Consider the following 24349-nt stretch of genomic DNA (forward strand, 5'->3'; position numbering starts at 1 on the left):
TTTCTTCTGAGGTTAATTAAGACCAGAATACTTTCTGTCCTAGATCTCTTGCAGTGTTTGGGAAGCATCTCCACTTTGCTTGCTGAGGCACTAACCTTCCTTTTTTTCCTGCTGTTTTCGGATGTTGCCAGGAGGAAGGGACGGAAGCTGTACAGGGGCTCTTCCTTTTGCCTCGTCGTAACAGTTTCCTTTAATCAGGCTGACTAATCCACACATGACCTTTGAAGAGCCATGTCTTGTCTGTTAAGTTTCTTCCAAGTTTTTAGGTCCAAGCAGACACATCAAGTGTTTACAAATCAAGCCGTGCAAAGGATCTAGCAGATGGGAACTGTGAGGACCAGGGGTAGCTGGTGGTGCTGACTTCAGCACCCCTGAGTCCTGGCCCTCCCTCTGTCCCAGGAGGAAGAGGAGGTAGAACGGGAAATCATAAAACAGGAAGAAAGTGTGGATCCTGACTACTGGGAGAAATTGCTGCGGCACCATTATGAGCAGCAGCAAGAAGATCTAGCCCGAAATCTGGGCAAAGGAAAAAGAATCCGTAAACAGGTCAACTACAATGATGGCTCGCAGGAGGACCGAGGTGTGTGTGGCCGGCCCCGCCCCCCACCCACGGGCCGTTCCACTAGAGCAGTGGGCCCCGCTCATCTGCCTTCTCTCCCTCCAGATTGGCAGGACGACCAGTCCGACAACCAGTCCGATTACTCAGTGGCCTCAGAGGAAGGTGATGAAGACTTTGATGAACGATCAGAAGGTGAGAGCAAGCAGAGCCATCTTGCCAGTTGTGCAGCTGTTACATTGTTTGCTGTGTTGGCAGAGCCGCTCACTGCGCTTTTCTCTTTACAGCTCCCCGCAGGCCCAGTCGCAAGGGCCTGCGGAATGATAAAGATAAGCCATTACCTCCTCTGCTGGCCCGTGTTGGTGGGAATATTGAAGTAAGTACAGGATGTTCCTATAGTGGGAGAAGGGCCTGAGATTGCCAGACAGTTGGTCTTTGGTGAGGAGAGACTTGCTTTCCCTTACAGTGTTTTTCCCCCATAGGTACTTGGTTTTAATGCTCGCCAGCGAAAAGCATTTCTTAATGCAATTATGCGATATGGCATGCCACCTCAGGATGCTTTTACCACACAGTGGCTTGTGAGAGATCTTCGAGGCAAGTCAGAGAAAGAATTTAAGTAAGTCCAAGGCTGGGCGTGCATGTATACTAGTTGGAGCCAGGGCTTAGACTGTGTGTAGTCTGCAGACCTAGGCCGTGTTGTACAAGGAAAGGGCTGTTGCCAGCCGCAGTTGGCAGGTGAAGCTGGTGCTCACGAGGGCTATGTTGCTGGCTTCCCTGATGAGACCTCAAGCCATAGTGGTTCTGGGGAAGAACACTCCAGGGCATGGCGGGCCTTACCTTGAGGAGCAGCTATGTTAATGGCCAGAAGCAGTGTCCAATGGGCTCTCTCTCTCTCTGCAGGGCTTATGTGTCACTCTTCATGCGACATTTGTGTGAGCCTGGGGCAGATGGGGCTGAGACTTTTGCTGATGGCGTCCCCCGAGAAGGCCTGTCCCGTCAACATGTTCTTACTAGGATTGGTGTCATGTCTCTGATTCGAAAGAAGGTGAGCCCCAAGCCTGTTTTCACTTTTAAAGTTGAGAAATGGAGGGCCAGGTGACCGTAACTGGAGAGAGCCTTGACCTTGTCGCTCCCTGCTCTATCTAGGTTCAGGAGTTTGAGCATGTTAATGGGCGCTGGAGCATGCCCGAGCTGGCTGAAGTAGAGGAAAACAAAAAAATGTCTCAGCCTGGTTCGCCCTCTCCAAAGACTCCTACACCTTCCACACCAGGGGACACACAGCCCAATACTCCTGCGCCTGTGCCACCTGCTGGTACGTCTGCTGCCATGTTGTTTCTGTTCTTTATACAAAAATCTTGTCCTGTGCCTTTTACTACTACCCTGTGCTCAGTCTTAACAGGGTCGGTCGTCTGGCAGGACACACAGCGATTTCCCTCTCAGTTTAGGAGGGCTGTCCTAAGAATGGGGCTGGCTCTTAAAGGCACGAGAGGACAATCTAGGAGGAAAACACAGCGCATGACATGACCTCTGATCTAGGGCCTTCCTAATTGGTTATCTTTGTTGATCTGCAGAGGATGGGATAAAGATAGAGGAAAATAGCCTTAAAGAAGAAGAGAACACAGAAGGAGAGAAGGAAGTTAAATCTACAGCTCCTGAGGTGGCTGTGGAGGTAAGAGACAGGGTGACTGAATGCCGTGCTAACGCAGATGTCTTTCTCTGAGACTGAGGTGCATTTGCTTCACCTGCTGTCTTCTGTTCTGTTGTAGTGTGCACAGCCCCCTGCCCCAGCGCCTGCCCCTGCCCCAGCACCCACCCCTGCTCCTGAGGATGACAAGGCTCCTGCTGAGCCTCCTGAGGGGGAGGGAAAAGTGGAAAAGGCAGAGGCAAAGGAGAGACCAGAGGAGCCTATGGAGACGGAGCCCAAAGGTAAGCATGGATGACTGCAGGCCGAGCTGCAGCTCCAGACCTCACCTGATATCCGAACTGTCAGGAGGGAGGGATAGAGCTGGGAGCCTTGCTTCTGAACTATTAAACTATACTGGGCCTCTGACAGCTTTGAAAGTCTTACCACAGCAGTGGAGGTGTGTACCACCATTGCAGCAGTGTGGGGCCAGACCATAGCTCTCTGTCGTTACAGTGTTCTCAGTGCCTTCTTCTCTCCAGGGACTACTGAGGCAGAGAAAGTGGAGGAGAAGTCTGCGGTAGACCTGACCCCGATCGTGGTGGAAGACAAAGGTTGGTGAGATCAGAAGCTGGTTCTTGTTTGTGAGATCAGAAGCTGGTTCTTGTTTGTACTAAAACCAGAAGCAAGCCGTAGCTCACACCTACCTCATTATTTATTGTTGTAAATGTTTTATTCCAAGATAAATGACTGTTTCCAAATTTAGTTGTCAGAGAGCTGGCTGACGCCTTGTCCTGTTCTGGGAGACTGAGTGTGGAGGTGGAGGTAGATAGAGAAAGCAGGCGGTGCTATGGGCAGGGGCCACAGAGCTGGGTTTCAGACTGCAGCTGACATTTTTCTTTGGTGTATCATGTAGAAGAGAAGAAGGAGGAAGAAGAGAAAAAGGAGGTGATGCTTCAGAATGGAGAAACTCCCAAGGATCTTAGTGATGAGAAGCAGAAGAAAAACATCAAACAGCGTTTCATGTTCAACATTGCAGATGGTGGTTTTACCGGTATGGAATGAGGATCCTGGGGGAAGCTGGGTTTCTTGCCAGAAATCAGGGCATAGTGGGAACTTGGTAGGATTATTTGTTGTTCTGGGTTCTATGTCAGGGAGCTAGGTCTGGATCATACTGAGATGGATGGGGAAAGGGGGGCGCTGACAAGAATACCTTTTTTTTTGTCTTTGGGTTTGTTTTGAGATAGGGTCTCACTGTAGCCCTGGCTGTCCTGGGACTCTGTGTAAATTATTTTTCTTTTTTAAATTCTCCCAGATTATTTTTGTCTTCCTTTCCACTCTCTAAGCGTTCTCTCAATTCCTCCTCAGAGTTGCACTCTCTGTGGCAGAATGAGGAGCGGGCAGCCACCGTCACCAAGAAGACTTACGAGATTTGGCACCGCCGCCATGACTACTGGCTGCTGGCTGGCATTATAAAGTATCCTTGCCTGAGTTAAGTCTGGAGTCTGTGTTGGGACCTGAAAAGTTTTAGTTTGAGGCTCTTGTTCCTTTGTCTTCTTTCCTGAGCTCTTTCTCTGCAGCCACGGCTATGCCCGGTGGCAGGACATCCAGAATGACCCACGGTATGCCATCCTCAACGAGCCCTTCAAGGGCGAGGTGAACCGTGGCAACTTTCTAGAGATCAAGAATAAGTTCCTAGCTCGAAGATTCAAGGTGAGCAGAATGGGACAGATGTGACCTTCAGGTGGATCTGCAGGTCTCTACAGAAAGATGTTTCTGTGAAAGGGTCCATTCAGTCAGCCACACCTGTACCTGCCAGCCCCCAAGATACTTATTTTTATTTAATATGTATGAATGTTTTACTTTCATATGTATCTGTCCACTTGTCTGTTTCTAATTCATGGAGCGGTCAGAAGAGTTACAGAAGGGTGTGAGCTACCCTGTGCATGCTGGTAACTGAACTTGGCTTTTCTGTAGGAGCACCTAGTGTTCTTAACTATCTTTCCAGCCCTGTTAGTTTGTCTTTTTGGATTCATAACTTTGCTTCCAAGTGACTAGATAGCGGAGATCAGGATATATAGATGTGGAGGATGAGTCTGGTGGGCAAGTCTCTATGAGGTTGATGCTAACCTAATCTATATAATGAGCTTTATTCAGGCCAACCAAGGCTACATAGACCCTGTCTCAAACAGAAAACCAACAAAAGAAAGATAAGGGTTGAATTTATGAGCTATTCGAGAGTTGTGGCTGTTCTGATCAGTGGGTGGGATGGGAAACTCTGTAGGTTGGGGTCTTGAGAAGAATCAGGGAGGGATTGACTGGATTTCTGAGGACGTATGGCTGTGAGTGGGCTGGAGTTCTTCGTATGAATAAAGAAAGGGAAGGCTGCGTACAAAGAGCAGATGCCCAGTGCATCCTCGCTTGAGCATTCCATAGAAACAGCCTCTTCAAGTACCTATCAGCTATTTATTGAGGATGCCCTGTATGTAGTTATCAATCAAGTAGGATGCCATGGAAATTAGATGCGGGTCTTCTAAGCTGGGTGTATTTGGGGGTAAAAGAAAATGTGCACTAGTTAATGTGTACCTTTAGGTGTTAATATACTAAGCCTGAGTAGCAGAAGGACATATGGACAGATTAGCATGGTGCTTTCAGCATTTAGTTTCAAGTGGATGGCATTGTGTGTCAGGGAGCAAGCCACTAAATGTTCTAGGGAAGCTCTTCAGGGAGGTTGGGAAGGTAGCTAGCACATGGACGGCTTTTAGAGGTCATTATGGGTATGAACTCAGGGAGCTGTAGAAAACCACTCACTGCTGAGTCGTGCTGGGAGGCTAGTTGGGAGGGCCAGGGCTGGAGGGATGGCTCAGCAGGTAGGAACACTGACTGCTCTTCCAAAGGTCCTGAGTTCAAATCCCAGCAACCACATGGTCGTTCACAATTATCCATAATGTGATCTAACTCCCTCTTCTGGAGTGTCTGAACAAAGCTACAGTGTACTTACATATAATATAGATGGATACATCTTTTAAAAAAAAGCTAGAGGCCAGCAGGCGTGTATCAGAAAGCTAGGTCTTGGTGTCAGAAACAGGAGTATGAATTCTACTTTAGTTTATAGATAGCCATTGGAGGTTTTTTGATAGGGCCAAGGGAAATGCAAACATTGACAAGATTACAATTATCGTATTGTTGTGAGATATTAAGAGCCTGACCTGTAACACTTTGTAGAAATTCGAAGGTTAAAGATAAGAAAACTCCAAAGGATTTCTGTGCTTGATGATTTACTGTAAGGTTAACAAAACGCTTCTGTTAAAGAGCAGAGAGTCAGTCAGTCAGTCATGGTGCTGGGCCTCATGGCCTCTGATGCAGATCCACAGCCCAGTGAAAGCAGAGAGACAGGGAATGCATGAATAAGTTCCAATAAACCTCTGTTTGGGGATGGGAATTTCAGGTAATTATTAAAAAGTAGCATGTATGAATCTTGTTACTTTTCCCATAGCCATTTATCTGTAACATAAAACTTATTTCTTAGCTCTTGGGCTAAGAGCATGGTCAAAACTGGCCATGAGCAAGATTTGGTCCCTAGAGCAGAGTTCATCAACTCTTGAGTTCTGAGTTGATGTGTAGTTACACAGAAGTAACTGACATCTTCAGCTTGAGTCAGTGAGAAAGGTGCTTTTGTGAGAGCAGAGACGCCTGAAGCAAAGGGCAAGTTTAGTTTTAGGAAAGTTGCCTGGCCTTTCTCACAAAATAAAAAATATCTCTTGAGAGAAAGTGTTAAAACCGGCAGTATTTAGTTAGGTATGGTGTTACATGCCTGCCACCGGCACTTGGGAGTGTGAGCAGGGATATAAGAGCAGGGTCGGCATAGCCAATTTAGACCCGTAGGAGCACACGGCTGGATTCTCAGGATTTGGATAGTGGAAGCAGGAGGATCAGGAGTATAATGTCTTTCTTAGCTAAATTGTTTGAGGCTAGCCTGGGCTATAGTAGAATTTGTTTCTAACCCTTCCTAAAAGCTAAGGCTCATAACCTGGAATGCTCATAACCTGGAGCAGGGGAAGTGAGTTGGTGAGAGAAACACAACGTGTAGACTAGAAGGTAGAGGTCTGAGCATACGTTAGTACGTTTTGACTGACGCAAGCCTGTGAAAGCAGGCCCATTCTCAGTGCATCTACGGGAGAACTGTTGGGAATGGTATGTTGGTAGCCTATGCCTGTGATTCTAGTGCTTAGGGGACTGATGCAGGAGGAACCCTGCCTTAAAAACAAAACTGGACTGGAAAGACAACTCAGAGGTTAAGAGAACTAACTGGCTGCTCTTGCCAAGGACCCAGGTTCAATTCTCAGCATCCACATGGCAGCTCACAACTGTAATTCTGGGATCCGATACACATGTAAGCAAAACGAACACCAATGTGTGCATGTGCGTGTGTGGATATGTATGTATACATATAAAACAAAACTTTTGTTTTTCGAGAAAGGGTTTCTATCTAATCCCTGGCTGTCCTGGAGTTCACTCTGTAGATTAGGCTGGTCTTGAACTCAGATATGCACCTGCCTCTATCTCCCAAGTGCTGGGATTAAAGGCATGCGCCACCACTGCCCAGCAAAACAAAACAATTAAAAACAAACCTGCATGGCAGTAACAACAAACTAAAATATAATACCGATTACGTATGTAGCTTTGTTAGTTCCAGCATACAAGCCAGGGCCTTGAATTTTGATCTTCAGTATCTAGGAGAAGAACCTTCTTTTTTTTTTTTTTTTTTTTTTTTTTTTTTTTTTGTTGTTGTTGTTGTTGTTTTTGTTTTTTTGAGACAGGGTTTCTCTGTATAGCCCTGGCTGTCCTGGAACTCCCTCTATAGACCAGGCTGGCTTTGAACTCAGAAATCCACCTGTCTCTGCCTCCCAAGTGCTGGGATTAAAGGGGTGCACCACCACACCTGGCTTGGAAGAACCTTCAAACAATGGGTACTTTGTAACTTAAGAACTAAATAACATTCTCAAGCAGACTTAACATGGTCTACATAGTTCCAGGATAGCCAGGCTACATAAAGAGACCCTATCTTGAAAAACTGAAAAATTCTGCCTCCTGGAGTATATTTCAGAGCTGTGCATGTAAAACAACAGCTTTCAAGAACGTGGGATTGCCTTTAGGAAGAGACTTGTACAAGACAGAACAGTCCAATAAACAGAAGCAAAATATATTTGTTGGAATTGAAAGCAAGGAGAGAGAGAGAGAGAGAGAGAGAGAGAGAGAGAGAGAGAGAGAGAGAGAGAGTGTGTGTGTGTGTGTGTGAGTGTGTGAGAACCTGTGCTCTACTACTGAGCTGTACTCTAACTTAATAGAAGCAGTAACAACGAAACTCTATGTTTGTTTATGATGCTGGGGTCCGCTTGTTTTGAGACAGGATCTATTACACAGAAGCCCAGGCTGACCTCTAGCTTGCAATTCTTGCCCCAGGGTGCTGAGAAACTATCTTTGTAAAGTTAAAGAACCAGGTCGGAGCTACAGCTCAGTGGTTCCAATGCTTATCTAGAAGGTACAGAGCCAGCACTGCGTAAAGCAGTACGTGGGGCACACCTGTAATCAGAACCTGGTGTGTCACAGGCAGGAAGAACAGGAATTCAAAGTTGTTAGGTGGCCACATTGCAAGTTCAAGGCCAGTGTTGGATTGAGACTGAATTTTATTTGTGTGTGTGTGTGTGTTTTAAAGAAAACCAGACAATCTGATTTCCTGTGTCCGTGGGCTAGGTTACTGTGCCACTGCTAAGAGAAAACTGGGTGTGATGGTGCATGCTTTAGTCCTGGCACTCAGGAGGCAGAGGCAGGCAGATCTCTGTGAGTTAGTTTAAGGCTAGCCTGGTCTGCTAATCCAGGGCTCTGTTTATGCAGAGAAACCCTGTCTCAAAAAAGAAACAAAAGAAAACAAAAGATTTTGCCTTTAATTGTAGCAGTTGGATAAGTGGATTTTAGCCAATTTGAGGCCAGCCTGACCTACAAGTGAGTTTTAGGCTATAGACTCAGATTCTGCCTCAAATAACAACTACTGTTGGTAGTAGTGGTGGTGGGTTTTGCCTGTAGCCCTAGCTGCTCCCAGGTATTTGAGAGTCAAAATTAAACCTGTCACTCCCATGGTTTGGGGGAGCAAAAGAAGTACCTAGTATGTAATTCAGACATATGGTCGTGAATATAATGTGACATTATGTGAAACATGTATACATAGAAAATATTTGGAAGAAAATTAACAAAATATTACCATATCTCCAGCAGGAATGATTACCTCTGGCAACCCTCATTTACAGCTGTGGGTCTGAGGCTTGGGCCACACGTTCCCGTGTCAGAGGTCTGAGGACAACTTGTGGAGCTGGTGTTCTTTCACACTGTGGTTCTGGGCGTCAGATGCAGGCCTTAACTCTCTGAGCCACGCTGCTAGTCCACAGTTTTAATTCTATATAAATTGTATGTTTCCTAAGTTGAGTCCTTACAATTTCTCTGAGAAGCCAAAATGCGTGGTCCTCCCGGGGCTGGAGAGGTGCTCCAGCTAAGAGCACTGGCTGCTCTTCCAGAGGACCTGCATACGCAAACATAAATACAGTGTTAGAAAGGTGGCCTGCGGCGGGTAGGCGGTGCGGGGCTGCTGAAGTGTGTGGGTGAGGAGCAGTGCTGAGGAGCTGGACCTCTTTCCAGGTTCTTGCTAGCTGGAGGGAGATGCGCGGAGAGGCCGTCAGTCCAACCCCTGTCTTCTCTCCCCACGTGCAGCTCTTAGAACAAGCGCTGGTGATCGAGGAGCAGCTCCGCAGGGCGGCTTACCTGAACATGTCAGAGGACCCCTCTCACCCGTCCATGGCCCTCAACACCCGCTTCGCTGAGGTGGAGTGTTTGGCAGAAAGTCACCAGCACCTGTCCAAGGAGTCGATGGCAGGAAACAAGCCAGCCAATGCAGTCCTACACAAAGGTCGCCAGTGGCTCCCCTGCCTCCTGTTCCTTCAGCCTCCCCCTCCACTCTCCCCTCCCCAGCATCCATAAACGTCTTGTTTCCGAACTGTTTTCTGAGCCTGTTTGGAACCTTATGATGTGAGCTGAGGATCTTTCCTTTGCAGGCAATCAAGGAGAGCAATTTTCTTTGAACTCTATGTCTATGGAGGTTTTGAGCATAACGTTAGAGGGGGTGGAGGGTGAAATGAGGTAAGGTGGGTGTCATAAAGGTAGCGGGGGACCTCTGGGACGTAGAAAGGTATGAATTCAAAGAGGAGATTGTAGGGACTGAGCTTCTCAAGTGAGGAGCTCAGGGCCCTTGATTTGATCCCCCATGCTGAGAATAAAAACTAAGAGAGCTCTGCTGGTGTCTGCTGAGATTCAAGCGCTGGGGGTGCCGGGAGGCGGAAGCAGGTTAGTGTGTGCTCATGCTTGGCTACATAGAAAGTTTGAAGCCAACCTTTTAAAAAAAAGAAAGAAAAATAGAGACAATAGTGAGAAGGAATAATGAACTAAAGAGTTTGGTGATTCTAAAATCAAGATCAGCCAGCTATGGGTGGCCTATGCCTAGAGTCAAAGGGACTTGAGACAGGACAGGACTGTCACCTGAGCTCAGAAGTCCCAGGCCAGCCTGGACAACATGTGAGACCAGAGCTATTTGCACTGGGAGAGAAGGGGAGAAATAGCTGTGTGGGCAGGTCAGGCAAGTGTCGAGTGTATCCTGTGTATGCTGGCGTGATGACCAGTCCTGTAGGCCGGAACTGTGCCCTTGACTTCCACAGCTCACCGCGTCTCTCTTCCTTTTTCTCTCTGCAGTCTTGAAACAGCTGGAGGAACTGTTGAGTGACATGAAAGCTGATGTGACGCGGCTCCCGGCCACCATTGCCCGCATCCCCCCGGTTGCTGTGAGGTTACAGATGTCAGAGCGGAACATTCTCAGCCGCCTGGCAAACAGGGCTCCAGAACCTCCCCCACAGCAGGTAGGATGCTTTAGTCCCAGCTCTTCCCACAAACCCACTGGCACTTGTTCTTCTAATGTCACCTCCCTTGACATGGGCAGGGATACTGGGGCTGACTCCGTCCACGTCCTTCCCTGTAGGTAGCGCAGCAGCAGTGAAGACCCAGTGACGATCCACGTCCACACTGAGCAGTGACCTTCCTCACTCTCTTGTCCCGGCTGCCCCTGGGGGCCAGAGAGACCTTGCCTTCCTTCTGCCCATCTTCTGAGTTGTAAAGGAACAGCCCCATGCACTAGGGGCAGGGAGGGAGGGAGAGGCAATGGTGCCCTTCCTGCTGGAGAGACAAGCGACCGGTAGTAGCAGCAGCAGCAGCAGCAGCAGCAGCAGCAGCAGCAGCGCCACGTGCAGGGAGCTGGCGGGCTGGCTGCCTTCTGGACCCTGGCTTCTCCCCACCGTGCGCCTGTTACAAACTGTTGTGGGTTCTGCCAGGCTTGAAGAAAATGATCTGAATTTCTTCCTCTTTTTGGTTTTATTGTGTTGGTTTACTTTGTGTTTTCTCCTTTTGGGGGTATTCAGAGTGGGCCGGGCCCCTGGGCGAGACACAGCTACCTCTGTTGGCATCTTTTTAATACCAGGAACCCAGCGGCTCCAGCCACTGAGCAGCTAAATAAAGTTGGAAAAAAAAAAAAAAAGAAAAAGAACCAAAAGCATAAAAAACCACAGCAAATTTCTTGATGAGAACTGAAAATAAAAGTTTCCTTGTATTTTAGTGATCTGGTTCTATGTGGGTGAGTGTGGGTTCCAGGTAGCCCAGAAACTGGTGTACCCTGGTAGCCTGCTGCCTGCCTGTGCCCGTGTGTGTGTGTGTGTGTGTACTCCTGATAGCATGACAATCTGGAGAACAAAGGGCTTCTGGGCCATCCATTCATAGCCCTCCTGCTGTAAATAGTCACTTGCCTGGTACAGTTGCGAAGACATTGGGCAACCATTCTACCATGGAAACATTTTCTACATACACATGCATGGAGATACACACACACAGGTTATATAGGTCTAAGTACTGCCTGCCCCTGCCTCTCAAGTGTGAGAATTAAGGATGTGTTACCATACCCTGATAATTTTTTCTTAGTGATTTACCTTAGTTTATTATTATTTATTACTGGTTTTTTGAGAAAGGGTCTTTTTGTAATCCTAGGTTCAGGAATTGCCTCTACTTCTTGAGGGCTGGGATTAGAGTGAACTACCAATCCCTTATATAATTTATACATAGTAGTACGTTTACTGTGTTTAGTACTGTGCATGTGGAGGTCAAAGAGCAGCTTGGTTGGAGTTTGTTCCTGTCACCCATCATAGGGGTGGGTCCTGTACTCAAAACTCAGTTCGACAGGCTTAGAGGCAAGCGCGATTTTATCCACTAAGCCATCTCCCAAGCCTGTAAAGTTTTTAACTTAATACTGCTTTGAAGGAAGGCTGAGTACCTTTTCCTAATTGAAAAGGGCTGGAGGGGAGGAAGGATTACCTAAAGAAAAGCCTCTCTAATAAAAACTCTGGGAAACGGGGGCGGCTCCTCCCCCCCCCCCCCCCCCCCCCCCGCGATCTCGAGGTCTAAGGCAATTAGCAGGGTGCCAGGGGGAGGGCCAAGCTGTGGCCTCGGGAGTAACAAGCAGGAATCCGCGGGCGGGAGCCAACGACGGAGGGCAGAGAAAGCCCGACCGCAGCGCGGCGCGTTTCCCTCCCGGACCCGCCGGAGCGGGTGGGGGGCGTGTTCTTGGACCAGGTCTTCCGGTGCCGCAGCCGGAAGAGGCGGAGCGCTGTCCCGGCGCATTGCGCGTGCGCGCTTCACTTTCTCCGTGTGCTACCTCTGAACATTTCCCCAAGTGCACGTGGAGCAAGCCTTGGCTGGAGGCACTGGGTCTGCCGGAACCAGGTCTAGGCAAGCGGAGCCTTCAGGTGCGTCTGCAGGATCGCCTAGCAGAGTTTCGGTCTTGGCCTCCCGAGAGGGGCGTGGTGACGAGGTCCTGTGAGAGCCTGGAGGGGCCCCAGGGGTCCCGAGTACAGGTCCCGGGCCGGGCGGTACCCCTTCCCAGGTAATAGTCCTAAACCTACGGCGTGAGTTCCATTTTCAGCATCCACAACGTCGCCCTCCCTCATTTTTCTTTGCTTTAGTTATCATGGGGCGTAAGTTGGATCCTACGAAGAAGGAGAAACGTGGACCCGGCCGAAAGGCCCGAAAACAGAAGGGTGCAGAGACAGAACTGGTCAGATTTTTGCCTGCAGGTGAGGGTCGTAGCTCTCTGATCCCGGCCAGCCTTTGCTCCATTTTGTGTCATAACCTCTCGTTTGCGTGTCCGCCTTTACATGCTGCATAGATGTGAGTTGTTAGGAAATAAATTGTCCGTGTTAGAGAAGGTCGGAAAGCTGCGACTGTGGCATGGCACTCGTGCGAGGAGCGATGCGGTCTTCTGTTTCCAGGAAGGGGTTCTCATGAAGAATTTAGAAAGGTCTTGTTAAGCTTGGTTTTAGCAAACAAGAGTTGAAAACGGAACAGTCCAGTCATGAATTGTCTGAAGGAGGTGGAATCTGAGCCCTATGTGGTGAAGGACTGCATTGGGAGTTCGTGTTCTGTTTTGAATGGAAGGTGCAGTTTATTGAAATATTGGCAAGCCACAGGCCCGTGAAGGAGATCCTCAACTCTGTAGACACATGGTCTCACTTCATCGAGTTTTAGAGTCCTGGGAGAAAGGCTTTGTTAGGTCAGAGGTGTCTTATACACAATAAGTGAAAATTTGTGTTTGTGATTTCTTGTAGACTGTTAAAAAAAAATACTAGCAAAATTAAGTTCTAATTTAGTTGGTACCTGAATAAGCTGAGAATAAGAGAAGGGCAAAGGGGGTTTGAGGTTACATGGTTATCAGAATGGCCCTGTTTGAATTTGGTTGCAGAACAATCTAATGACTGCTTTGTCTCCTCTGCATCTTTTGGTCTTTGTAAGTTTTCTGGAAGTGACAGGAACAGAGCCTTGGTTTTCCCCAGCACGGGCCTCACCTTCACATCTTGCTGGGACTCCTAGATGGATGTTACAGGGGGACTCCCCTGGACTGTAGTTTGTAACCTTCTGTCTTTCCCGGTGCTGTGGGTGAACATGGGGGCTTGCCGCACTTTAGCTAATGTGGTAGATCTCTTCCTAACTACATTCCTGCCCCCCACCCCCATTTGTATTTCCTATAAATTCCTAATCTGCTCCTTTTTAAAAATACAACAGCTGGCGATGAAAGTTTCAAGAGGCTGTCAAGTCGTGCTCGGAAGAGGTGAGTGTGGATGCCCAGTTTACTGAGATTGTAGCTGCTTGATTCTCTGGGCGAAGAGGACTGGCGGTCGGCAATATCTTGTTTCCTTGTGGTGGGAGGTAGCAGGACCTGGAGGTGTGTTCCCGTGTTGTCACTTTCTGTATTCTTTCAGGGCAGCCAAGAGGAGGGCAGGGTCTGTTGAAGCCCCTAAGCCAAATAAGTCTCCTGGGATCAAAACATTGCCTGGGGAGTTATCCAAAGGTGAGTGAGTGCAGGAGTTGGGTGCGCTGGGAAGAATCTTCTGGGTCCTGGATAGCTCACTGTTTCTAGAATAGATGGAATGGCAAAGCAAAGGGCTATTTTTTTAAAGATCTATTTTTGTTTTTTTGAGATGCTGGAGATAGCTCAGTGGTTAAGAGAGCTATCTCTGTGTAGCCTGGGGTATCCGTGAACTCACTTTGTAGACCAGGCTGGCCCTGAGTTTACAGAGATTAGCCTGCCTCTGCCTTATTTTTTGAAAGACTTTGTCTCAGTTGAGTTCACATGTATGAGTGCTTTGCCTGCATGTATGATGTGTGTTCTGTGGGCGCCTGCTTCCCGTGGAGGTTGAAAGAAGCCTTCAGATCCCCTGGAACTAGAATTACAAATGGTTATGAATCCCCACCATGTGAGTGCCGGGGCCGCAACTGCTCTTAACCCAGCCCTACTTTTACTCTCTGTTGTTTGTGTCTGAATGTGGCCGTGTGCTTGTGAGTGGGATGCTGAGTCCACCCGGAGATAGAGCTACAGGTGAACTGTCAGCTGTGGGTTCTGTCTGGGAACTGAACTCAGGCCTCCTGGAAGATCGGTCTGTTGCACCATCTCTCCAGCCCTCAAAGGACAAGCTTAGGTCTGTTAAAGTGCAGGCTCCAGAGGTGTGGGGCAGGGGTGCTTGACTTCTGCTCAGGGCTCAACAAACCCTTACTGTCTTCAGGGGCGGTCCAGGCTCGAGGTAAGAAGCGCCCGGCACCAATTCAAAACAGTGATGGGGACGAGGAGGAAGACTCTGAGGAAGATGACGTGGTGACCCAGGGGGACCTTTGGGGCCCTGATGACAGTAGTGAGGATATGGTGGATGACTACGGAGCCGACTCAGAGGCTGAGGAGGAAAAGGTGAGGCGCTTCTGGTATTCTCAAGGAGATCTTTCTGTTTGTTGCAGCCATTGTCCTGCTGTGTAGCCCTGGCTGTCCTTGAACTCGGCTCTTCTTGCCTCTCCTCCAGACTATCTTTTTTTCCAGTTGATTTTATGTGTGTCAGTGTTCTGTCTGATTTGGAGTTCTGGGACCCAGGGTGTGTGTCACTACACCCAGCTTGTTTGTTCTTTGGAGACAATGTTCCATGTTGTAGCTCTGGTTGGTGTGAACTCTATGGAGCCCAAGCAGCTTCTAACTTACAACTGTCCCACTTTGGCTCCTGGGTGTTGGGATTGCAGGTGTGTGTCCCCACCCGACTGAATCTCAGCCTTGTGGTTCCCAGACTGGCCTGGACTGTACTCCTCTGCCTTGGCCTCTCAAGTGCTGGCATCTGAGTGGGCGCTACCCTGCTTAACGGGCTTTTTTTAAGCTTCTTTCCAAATTGTCCAGGCTCCTTCAGAGACCAGGGCAGTCTGAGTGGAGTGAAGGGTGCTGGTGGGTCTCTCCACACTCCCAAGTTGGAGAGCACTGTCAGCTTTTCAGATGTGTGTACCTCGTGTGCTTGAGTGTCTGCCTGTATGCGTGTAAGTCCTGCACTGCCTACAGAGAGAGAAGAGAGCTGTGTCCCTCGGGAACGGAATTCCAGACTATCTTTTTCCAGTTGATTTTATGTGTGTCAGTGTTCTGCCTGATTTGGAGGGCGGAGAGATGGATCAGTGGCTAGCAGCACTGTAGAGGACCTAGACTCAGTTACTAGCACCCACAATGGATGGATCACATCTGTGTGTAACTCAGTCCAAGAACTCCCACGCCCTCTGATGGCCTCTGGGCATCTGCACTCGAGGTTGCATGCCCACACATAGATGTTCACATACACACATACAGTTACAAAGTAAAATAAGATAGGAGCCAGGCATGGTTGCACACACCTTTAATCCCAGTTCTGTGGAGGCAGAGGCAGGCGGATCTCTTAGTTCAAGGCCAACTTGGTCTCCAGAGCTAGTTACACTACAGCCAGGGCTACAGCAGAGAAACCCTGTCCCCAAAACAAAACAAAATCTTTTTTTTTAGAATTTTATTTTATTTTATTTTATTTTGGTTTTGTCCAGACAGGGTTTCTCTGTGTAGTCCTGGCTGTCCTGGAACTCACTCTGTAGACCAGGCTGGCCTCGAACTCAGAAATCCCGCCTACCTCTGCCTCCCAGAGTGCTGGGATTATAGGTGTGCACCACCACCGCCTGGCAAAACAAAATCTTTTAAAAAAGAAGAAACACTTGGAAATAAAATGTGATGATGTGCAGAAGCAATATGTAGAGTGATTCAAGGAAATGTGGCAGAGTGGGGCGCAGTTCTTTTATTGGGGGGGAATGAGCACAGTTCTTTTATTGGGGGGGGTAAGCACGGTTCTTTTATTGGGGGGGTAAGCACAGTTCTTTTATGGGGGGGGTGAGCACAGTTCTTTTATTGGGGGCATGAGCACAGTTCTTTTACTGGGGGGTGAGCACGGTTCTTTTACTGGGGGGCTGAGCATGGTTCTTTTATTGGGGGCTGAGCACGGTTCTTTTACTGGGGGGCTGAGCACGGTTCTTTTCTACAGGAGACATTTGCTTCGTTGTGTCTCAGGCTCCAAACTGTGCTCTGAGCTCCGCCTCCTGAGTGCCGTGGCTGCACACATGCTTGGCCTCCTTTGCCTTCATCTCAACCTCTCTGTTACCCCAGCCAAAATAAGGAGCCAGATATGGTAATCCTCCTGCTTCAGAGACCGAAGCAGAGATTGCTGCATTTGAGGCCAGCCTCAAACAAAACCAACTGAACGAACAGCTGGGGCTGGCGAGCTCAGAGGTCGAGCGCCTGTGACTCCGTCAGCTGATCTAGGGTTGAGTCTCCAGTGCTCACGGGTGCTCAGGGCCTTCTGACTGCCGTTCTCTGTTCCAGTTTCCTCTGGCCTCCATGGGCACTGAGTGCCTGTGTAATGTGCATATGCACACTACCAGGCAAATACTGGGATTTAAAGAGTAAATGGTCTGGAGAGGTGTCTGGGGTAGGGTCCGGCTGCTCTCACTGACCTAGATTTGATTCCCAGGTTCCACATAACTGTTCATGGCTGTCTGTCATTCCAGATCAAGGTATTTGCCTCTCCCGGTCGTCAAGGCTGCACAGACATGGGCAAATCAGCCATCATACACATTTTTTTAAAAAAAATGAAACAAAAACAATTTCAAATAAAAGATCCTAAAATTAAAAACTAGAGCAGAAACACCAATAACAGTTTGTGTGTCAAATCCTGCATTGTCTTTAGCCTCTGTATTTGCTTCTGAGAGAGCATTAGAGATATGTTTAGGGGAAAGTAACCCACTAGGGACAGACTGACGCAGAGTGACAAGGGCTGCCTTGTCAGACACAAGTCTTCTCTTTTCCCAGTTGTTGCCTATTGAAAGAGCTGCTCTGAAGCAGAAGGCCCGGGACACCGCAGCTGGGTGAGTTTGGCCACAGCCGGGAGGAGAAAGCTAGGAAAGAGGAGGTGTCTGTCTGGGCCTGAACCCCTGTTTCCGGCCTTGTTTCTAGGGCCCAGTGGAGTGAAGAGGACACTGATGAAGATGATGGTGTTGCCCCTGAGTCCCACCCCAGAAAGGATGACAAAGCAGAGGGAGATTTGCAGATTAATGTGGAAGATGAGGAAGCCTTCGTGCTGCCCCCTGCTGGAGAGACGGACCAGGATATCCTTTGAGTGCTGAAGGGAAGTGGGAGGAGGGCCTCAGTGGGGCTCCCTTCTGCCTGTACTTGAGACAACATTTCCTTAGTGGGCCCACATGCCCAGGCTCCAGACCTGCAGCGAGTTCACAAGCGGATCCAGGATATAGTTGGAGTGCTTCGGGACTTTGGGGCCCAGCGAGAAGAGGGCCGGTCTCGAACCGAGTATCTGAATCGCCTTCAGAAGGATCTGGCCACTTACTATTCTTACGGGGACTTCCTGTTGAGCAAGCTCATGGAGCTGTTCCCCCTGTCTGAGGTACGGGAGCTCGCTACTGCTTCTGCCTTTCTTCTCCCTCTGCGGGGCTGATGGCGTTTACCTCCTCACTCCCTAGCCTGAGCTCCCAGGTTCTTGGCTCAGTCCTGATGCACTGTCTCCACTGCAGTTGATAGAGTTCTTAGAAGCTAATGAGGTGCCCCGGCCAGTCACCCTGCGGACCAATACCTTGAAAACTCGTCGCCGAGACCTCGCTCAGGTCAGTGTCCTTAAACTCAGTACTGGACTCTCTTGTTCAACTGCGGCTCACCCTGTCCCGTCCTGGCTGGGTGAATTCTTCAGACCTGAGTATGTCTAGTTCCACGCATGGCCCCAGCAGGTAAGCACGAGAGGCCTGCTGTCTGTCTAGAGTAGGACGTTGTCTTTGCCACCTGTACCGTCTGTGCCTGGGATGACCTGTGATCTAAGGGACTGGAGGAAGGCCGCCAGGAAGCCGAGAAACGATGTTTGCCCCAGAAAAACACGAAAACACAACACTGTCTTACTCTGAGCCAAGGATCAGGCTAATGACTTTGCTTCTAAAATCAGTAGTCTCAACCTTGCATACTGGTTTGTTTGTTTGTTTGTTTGTTTGTTTGTTTGTTTAAGATTTACTTATAATAATATATATTATATATTATATATGTATGTATATATATATTATATATGTATGTATGTGTGTATGTATATATTATATATATATGTATGTGTATATATATTTTATATATATATGTATGTGTATATTCAGGCCCAGACACACCAGAAGAGGGCATCAGATCCCATTACAGATGGTTGTGAGCTGGGATTTGAACTCAGGACCTCTGCAAGTGCAGTCAGTGTTCTTAACCTACGAGCCGTCTCTCCAGCTCCCTTGCTTACTGTTTTTGTCAGGGTTTCCATCCCTGCACAAAACATCATGACCAAGAAGCAAGTTGGGAGGAAAGGGTTTATTGAGCTTACACTTCCACGTTGCTGTTCATCACTACAGGAAGTCAGTACTGGAACTCAAGCAGGTCAGGAAGCAGGAGCTGATGCAGAGGCCATGGAGGGATGTCCTCCCTTCCCTTCCCTCCCCCTCCCCCTACAGGGTTTCTCTGTGTAGCCCTGGCTGACCTGGAACTCACTCTATAGACCAGGCTGGCCTCAAACTCAGAAATCCGCCTGCCTCTGCTTCCCAGAGTGCTGGGATTACAGGCGTGCGCCACTACCAGCCAGCCCAAGGATGGCACCACCCACAATGGGCCCAACCCTGCTCCACCCACAGTGGGCCCACCCCTGCTCCAGCTTGTGTCCAGTTGACACACAATACCAGCCAGTACACATACCTTTTGTTTTTGTTTTAAGCTTATTTTGTGTACTTTCTTTATGAATGTTTACCATGTGAGTGCTTGGGGGTTATGCATTGTTGTGTGCTGGGGAACCAGTCCAGAACCCCTGCACGGGGACAGGGGGTGACATCCCCCACCCTGCATATTGTGGTTTAATGTTTTGTTGCTTTTTGGGACAGTTCAGCTTACAGAGATCAGCAGCCGCTGCTTTCCAGGGGCTGAGATGAAACATTTTGTTTCTTTCAAGTTTTGAGGCAGGTCTCATGAAGCCAGACTGACCTAAAGCCCGCTTTGTGGTACAGGTGGTCACTGAACTTCTGGTCTTCCTGTGTTTGTCCCTGGAATGCTGGGGTTACCACACGTGCCATTATGCCCAGTTTCATGCGCTGCTGGGGACTGAGCGTGCATATCGGGCAGGCTTCATGCTTGTGCGGCAAGTACTCTCCCCACTGACACACATGCGCAGACCCAGCCGTGCTCAGTGTATTGTAGCCCTAGACACAATCCTCAGGTGGGGTATGTGCTTAGATCTGGTAGTTTACATCTTTAATCCCAGCACTTGTGAGGTCGAGGCGGGATAGCTCAGGCTACATAACACTACCCTGTCTCCAAACAAGGGTCTTGGAGGACGGGCTGGAGTAGCTCAGTGATTGGCCCTTTGTTTAGCCTTTACAAGGCCTTGGATTCCATGCACCCAGTTGGCAGAAGGCGTTCAGATGGTCCAAGGAGGAGAGGGGCTGCCAAGCGAGTCTGCCGGCTGTGGCAGTGAGATGGACCGGCTTCTGCCTGGCTGTATGGGGTAGAATATCATGGTTTTGACATCTCCCTCCTTATTTTCAGGCTCTGATCAATCGTGGGGTTAATCTGGATCCTTTGGGAAAGTGGTCAAAGTCTGGACTGGTGGTATATGACTCTTCAGTGCCTATTGGTAAGTGTCCCCGGCTGGTAGCCCTTTGTCCTGTCGCTCTGCCAGCGTGGCACACCGTGGTCTTCCTTCTCAGGCGCTACTCCCGAGTACCTCGCTGGACACTATATGCTGCAGGGAGCCTCGAGCATGCTGCCTGTCATGGCCCTGGCGCCTCAGGAGCACGAGCGGGTCCTAGACATGTGCTGTGCTCCTGGAGGGAAGACCAGCTACATAGGTAGGAAAGGGCAGACGGGTGCAGCTCATCTGCCGGTGCTTCAGAATGTAGGTCGATGCGGTTTAGTATCCCTTCACCTAGCAGAAACGGACGGGAGTGGGCAATTGTAACAGGGCGGTAACAGGACGCAAGCTTCTAGGAAGTGGGAGAGCGGGAGGAGGTATCTGATGATTGACATGTACTTGACTGAGCCAGAAGCCTGGAGTTTAAAAATGGGGAGTTGGGCTCGGGGGCTGGGATGTGGCTGGTGCCAGAGCCGCTTGCTTTAGTGTGCACAAGTGCTCGGCACAGTGGCGGGGGGAGGGGCAGTTCCTGCAGTGTAGGCTCCCAGTTCCACTCTGTTACTTAACCCGGTGCCTGTCCTTGGCTGCCTTCTGATTTTTTCTCCATAAACTGGGTAGAGCCAGAAAGATGGTTAGCAGAGGGGGAGCCATGCGGATGGACGGATGGACTTGGAGCTGGTTGTCTGGGCGGAGAGGAGTTGGCCCTGGAGGGATGGGATTGGCCTGTGGGTTCTGGGTGTGAGGCAGGAGTGCTGCTAAGCCCTGCACTCCCCTTTCCCTGCCACAGCTCAGCTGATGAAGAACACGGGTGTGATCCTTGCCAATGACGCCAATGCCGAGCGCCTCAAGAGCGTCGTGGGCAACCTGCACCGGTTGGGAGTCACCAACACCATCATCAGCCACTATGACGGACGCCAGTTCCCCAAGGTGGGCTCCTGTCCTTCTGAGGCTTCTCCAGGTCCCCTGGTCCTGGTGACATTGCTGTGTCGAGCCATCCGTCCTTAGGAAATTAGCAGTGCTGCTCGCAGCGGCATCGGTGACCCCTCCTTTTCCCCAGGTGGTGGGGGGCTTTGACCGAGTGCTGCTGGACGCTCCTTGTAGTGGAACAGGTGTCATCTCCAAAGACCCTGGTGTGAAGACGAACAAGGTGAGGGAGGGGCCTGGTGGCGGCACCGCTTGAGAGGCTTTGGCTGACCTGTGCGGCTCTCACATCAGAGAGAGCCCGTAGGCCGCGCTCGCCTCCTCGGGATGTGTCATGAAGTCCCTCCCTCTGGTCTCTTGGGCAGGATGAGAAGGACATCCAGCGCTGTGCTCACCTTCAGAAGGAGCTCCTGCTCAGCGCCATTGACTCCGTCAACGCTGCGTCCAAGACTGGAGGCTACCTGGTCTACTGCACCTGCTCCGTCACGGTGAGACCTCTGCAGGGCCGAGCGTGGAGGCCGCTGTGGGCTCTGGCCCAGCCGCATGCCGGCCCTCCTTCCTGTTTGTCCTTCCCATGCAGGTGGAAGAGAACGAGTGGGTGGTAGACTACGCCTTGAGGAAGAGGAACGTGCGCCTGGTGCCCACCGGCCTGGACTTCGGCCAGGAGGGCTTTACCCGCTTCCGAGAACGGCGCTTTCACCCCACCCTGCGCTCCACCCGGCGCTTCTACCCTCACACCCACAACATGGACGGCTTCTTTATCGCCAAGTTCAAGAAATTCTCCAATTCTATTCCCCAGCCCCATGCAGGTAATCTGCGCTGCTCTCCCCTACCGCCACCGCCTTTGCTCTCTCTTTTTATGTGTACATATGGTGTATGCAGTGTGATGGTACACGTATGCATGTGTGTACAGCGTGATGCATGTGTCTGTTGCATATGCAGTGTGATACGTGCATGTGTGTGCGTGACACGTGGGCATGTCAGAAAACACATGGAGCTCAGAATAACTTGGGCGTTGTCTCTCTCCCCCACGTGGTCTGGTCAAGCTCAGGCGTGGCGGCAGCACCTGTGCCTGCTGTGCCTGTCTCACCAGCGCTCCTCTTGAAAGGAACATTCTTTAAGATATTTGTTTGTGCACATGCTGTTTTAGATGAGTCCACCTGTTTTGTGCTCGACTCCTTCTCTCGTCCCCCACCCCCGCTTTCCCTCGCAGTGTGTCCACTGAGTGTTGACTGTGGATGGCTGTGGGATCATCTGCTGTGGCTTGAGTACCTCAGGGACTCATCCCTTAGGAAACCTGACTCCACCCCCAGCTGCAGTCAGTTGCCAGGCACTACTGAGATAAGACAGACTTCATGCCCCACTCCCCCAAGACACACACACACACCACTTTTTTTTTTTTAACTCTCTGGACCCCAATCACCTGGGATCAGCCTGCCATTCTGTCCCCTGCTCTTTTATTGTTTTCATGTGAGTGCTGGGGTCCCCAGCTCTTTCCCATGGAGCTGTGTGGATGGGTGTCCTCACCTGCTTTCAAGTGTGGAGAGCAGAGGCTACAGCGTGGCAGGGGAGCTGGGGAGCTGGGGAGCTTGGTTTCTCTCAGCCAGTGCGCTTGGATGAGAGACCCTGTCCTCTCAGCCGCAGTTCCTGAGCCTTAGCCTCCTTGGCTGAACAGGCTGAGGTGGACGCATCGCGCACACAGTCCTGCCAAGTAGCTGACTGTTTGGCCCAAGTGCATTCCCACTGCAGGGTGTGGTTTCTTTTGACTCTTGGCTCTGCTGGGCCAGCATCTCTGCTCTGGATTGGCAAACTGCAGAGCTCTGGCAGGTCTCGGAGCCTGTGGCTAATGTAATGTATCCTCAGGCATCTCAATGCTGGGCTGAGAGCTCCCCGCGCCTTGGGTCAGTAGTAGGGGAGAAGGGGGTCTGAGCACAGGGCGTGGCTTCTGGCTTGGGTTTTGTTTCTGTTTTCAGTAGCTGCAGACCTAGTACATTGCTCTGCAGTGCAGAGACCTGAAGAAACAGCACATTTTAGGAGGTAAAGTTGGGTGTCTCTCCAAGTTTGAGGCCAGGCTGGTCTCTATGCAGTAAGTCTAAGACCACCTAGGCTATAGAGCAAGCCCTGTCTCAGAGAAAAACAGGAAATAGCAAGTTTTGATATAAGTGACATCCATATCTGACGCCGTTCTCTTTGGTTGGTTTCCCACAGTGCCTGACAGTGTGAGAAACACCAAGCCAGCCAGTGCTTTTAGACTTGCCCTAGAGACTGGGATTTAATTCTTCTTAGAGTGTCTTGCTGTATACTGCCCTCCAGAGGGCGCAGCTTCCTCTGAAAACCTAACCCAAGAATAAGCAGTAATCCCTTAACACAGGGTGCATAGAGTTTCAGTAAAAACCATGCACTACTGTAATTAGTCAGCCTTAGGCACTTTCCTAATGTGTGAGGCTTTTGTTGTTGTTTCTTTGGTTTTTGGTGTTTGAAGACAGGGTTTCACTATGTAGTCCTGGCTGTCCTGGGACAGGCTCTGTACATAAGGCCGGCCTGGAATCAGAGATCCATCTGTTCCTGCCTCCTAAGTGTTGGGATGAAAGGCCACACCACCACTGCCCAACAACAGCCTTGTTTCTTAATGATCAAACCATCTGTTTAATTTTTACCTCAGGAGTCTCAGCAGCAGCTGCCCCTGCAGAACCTGACCTGAAGGATCAGGTCACCCCAAAGTCTGAGAACAGTAGTCAGCCCACCAAGAAAGCCCGCGGGGCTGCAAAGGCAAAGCAACAGTTGGTGAGACAGCAGCATTCCAAGAAGCCCTTCCACAAGATGAATGGCACCTCCAAAGGGCCAGGCGTGGCCACAGAACCTTCTGTCCCAAATGCCCAAGTGTCCGCCAGGCCCCTGGGAAGCAGTCAGTCTGATGGGAAAGGAAAGCAGGCTAGGCGGCCCAAGCCGCGGGGACCTAACCGGAAGCCCTCCAAGGAAGCTGCTGTCCCAGCGCAGAGCGCTCCACCCAAGGGCAAGGACTCAGGAACACCTGCTGTGCCGACTCCCTCTGGAATCTGTGCCAGTCCAAGGCCCAAGGACTGTGCTCAGTCCCTTGGGAAAGCCAAAAGGAAACAGAAAGGAAAGCAGCCGTTATCAGAGCCGCCTGCCAGTAGAGATGCTGTCCCCAAGGGCACCTCAGCCCCCTCCGTGTCTCCCCACACTTCCCCCAGGCCCCCACCAGCAAAGAGGAGAAAATCTATGTCGAAGGGCAACCCCCAGCCTCTGTTGTCTTAAGTGGACTTGGAAACTCATTGGCATTGTCTCTGGGTTGGAACTCTTGATCCTGCTCGAGGATGGCTTTCCCCTGTGCATACATATGAAATTTAATACACTTATTACCACCCCTAGTCGCTGTTGTGTTTTTTGAGGGGACTGGGTACTGGCAGTTTGTAGGAAAGTGGGTCTGGGATTCTCTGAAGAGAATGATAGTTGTTCACTATTCAAATGAAGGTGAATTTCTCCTTCCATCTCTTAGTCTCCAGAGAAAAAGCCATAGAATCCGATCTCGGGCGCGGGGAGAGGAGGGCAGGGGGGAGGACGCCTCTGAAGTGC

General features: G+C 50.0%; 2 protein-coding genes and 1 non-coding gene across 15 annotated transcripts in view; all 3 read left to right on the top strand.

The window, feature by feature from the left end:
* Chd4 (chromodomain helicase DNA binding protein 4) overlaps positions 1 to 10883 on the top strand; it is a 35564-nt gene extending 24681 nt beyond the window's left edge. For 4 of the 12 annotated variants that reach the window (XM_052174857.1, XM_052174863.1, XM_052174860.1 and 1 more), the window contains exons 26-40: positions 400 to 580; positions 665 to 751; positions 844 to 932; positions 1039 to 1172; positions 1457 to 1601; positions 1703 to 1868; positions 2128 to 2225; positions 2323 to 2482; positions 2720 to 2791; positions 3094 to 3231; positions 3546 to 3654; positions 3758 to 3890; positions 8940 to 9138; positions 9972 to 10135; positions 10255 to 10883. In XM_052174857.1, the coding sequence (XP_052030817.1) occupies positions 400 to 580; positions 665 to 751; positions 844 to 932; positions 1039 to 1172; positions 1457 to 1601; positions 1703 to 1868; positions 2128 to 2225; positions 2323 to 2482; positions 2720 to 2791; positions 3094 to 3231; positions 3546 to 3654; positions 3758 to 3890; positions 8940 to 9138; positions 9972 to 10135; positions 10255 to 10272 (1893 nt within the window). In that variant the 3' untranslated portion in view covers positions 10273 to 10883. Of the gene's footprint in view, positions 1 to 399; positions 752 to 843; positions 933 to 1038; positions 1173 to 1456; positions 1602 to 1702; positions 1869 to 2127; positions 2226 to 2322; positions 2483 to 2719; positions 2792 to 3093; positions 3232 to 3545; positions 3655 to 3757; positions 3891 to 8939; positions 9139 to 9971; positions 10136 to 10254 lie in introns of all 12 variants that reach the window. The other 8 variants (XM_052174858.1, XM_052174864.1, XM_052174861.1 and 5 more) reach the window with 4 other exon arrangements.
* LOC127679610 (small Cajal body-specific RNA 11) lies at positions 1912 to 2051 on the top strand. The gene has a single exon (XR_007976873.1). It is a non-coding gene; the product is annotated as a small Cajal body-specific RNA 11 (non-coding RNA).
* A 1054-nt stretch (positions 10884 to 11937) lies between the features above and the next one.
* On the top strand, positions 11938 to 24144 carry Nop2 (NOP2 nucleolar protein). 2 transcript variants are annotated; one of them, XM_052174890.1, is made up of 16 exons: positions 11938 to 12064; positions 12281 to 12391; positions 13377 to 13422; positions 13574 to 13662; positions 14375 to 14553; positions 16996 to 17051; positions 17140 to 17291; positions 17385 to 17584; positions 17712 to 17801; positions 19750 to 19837; positions 19911 to 20051; positions 20622 to 20761; positions 20892 to 20981; positions 21121 to 21243; positions 21336 to 21564; positions 23418 to 24144. In XM_052174890.1, the coding sequence occupies exons 2-16, from the start codon at positions 12286 to 12288 to the stop codon at positions 24029 to 24031; spliced, it is 2343 nt and encodes a 780-aa protein (XP_052030850.1). In that variant the 5' UTR covers positions 11938 to 12064; positions 12281 to 12285; the 3' UTR covers positions 24032 to 24144. The 2 variants fall into 2 exon arrangements, with proteins under 2 accessions (XP_052030850.1, XP_052030851.1); XM_052174891.1 differs by lacking the exon at positions 11938 to 12064 and adding an exon at positions 12078 to 12201.
* Positions 24145 to 24349: the final 205 nt, after the last annotated feature.

Source organism: Apodemus sylvaticus, chromosome 2, assembly GCF_947179515.1.
Source record: "Apodemus sylvaticus chromosome 2, mApoSyl1.1, whole genome shotgun sequence".
Taxonomy (NCBI): Eukaryota; Metazoa; Chordata; class Mammalia; order Rodentia; family Muridae; genus Apodemus; species Apodemus sylvaticus.

What these genes read in the sequence shown, in the direction of transcription:
- Nop2 (XM_052174890.1), top strand. Translation starts at nt 12,286, where the DNA reads ATGGGGCGTAAGTTGGATCCTACGAAGAAGGAGAAACGTGGACCCGGC. An exon ending in TCAAGTCGTGCTCGGAAGAG is followed by an intron (nt 13,423 to 13,573) that starts GTGAGTGTGGAT and finishes GTATTCTTTCAG; the next exon opens with GGCAGCCAAGAGGAGGGCAG. An exon ending in CTGGTGTGAAGACGAACAAG is followed by an intron (nt 20,982 to 21,120) that starts GTGAGGGAGGGG and finishes TCTCTTGGGCAG; the next exon opens with GATGAGAAGGACATCCAGCG.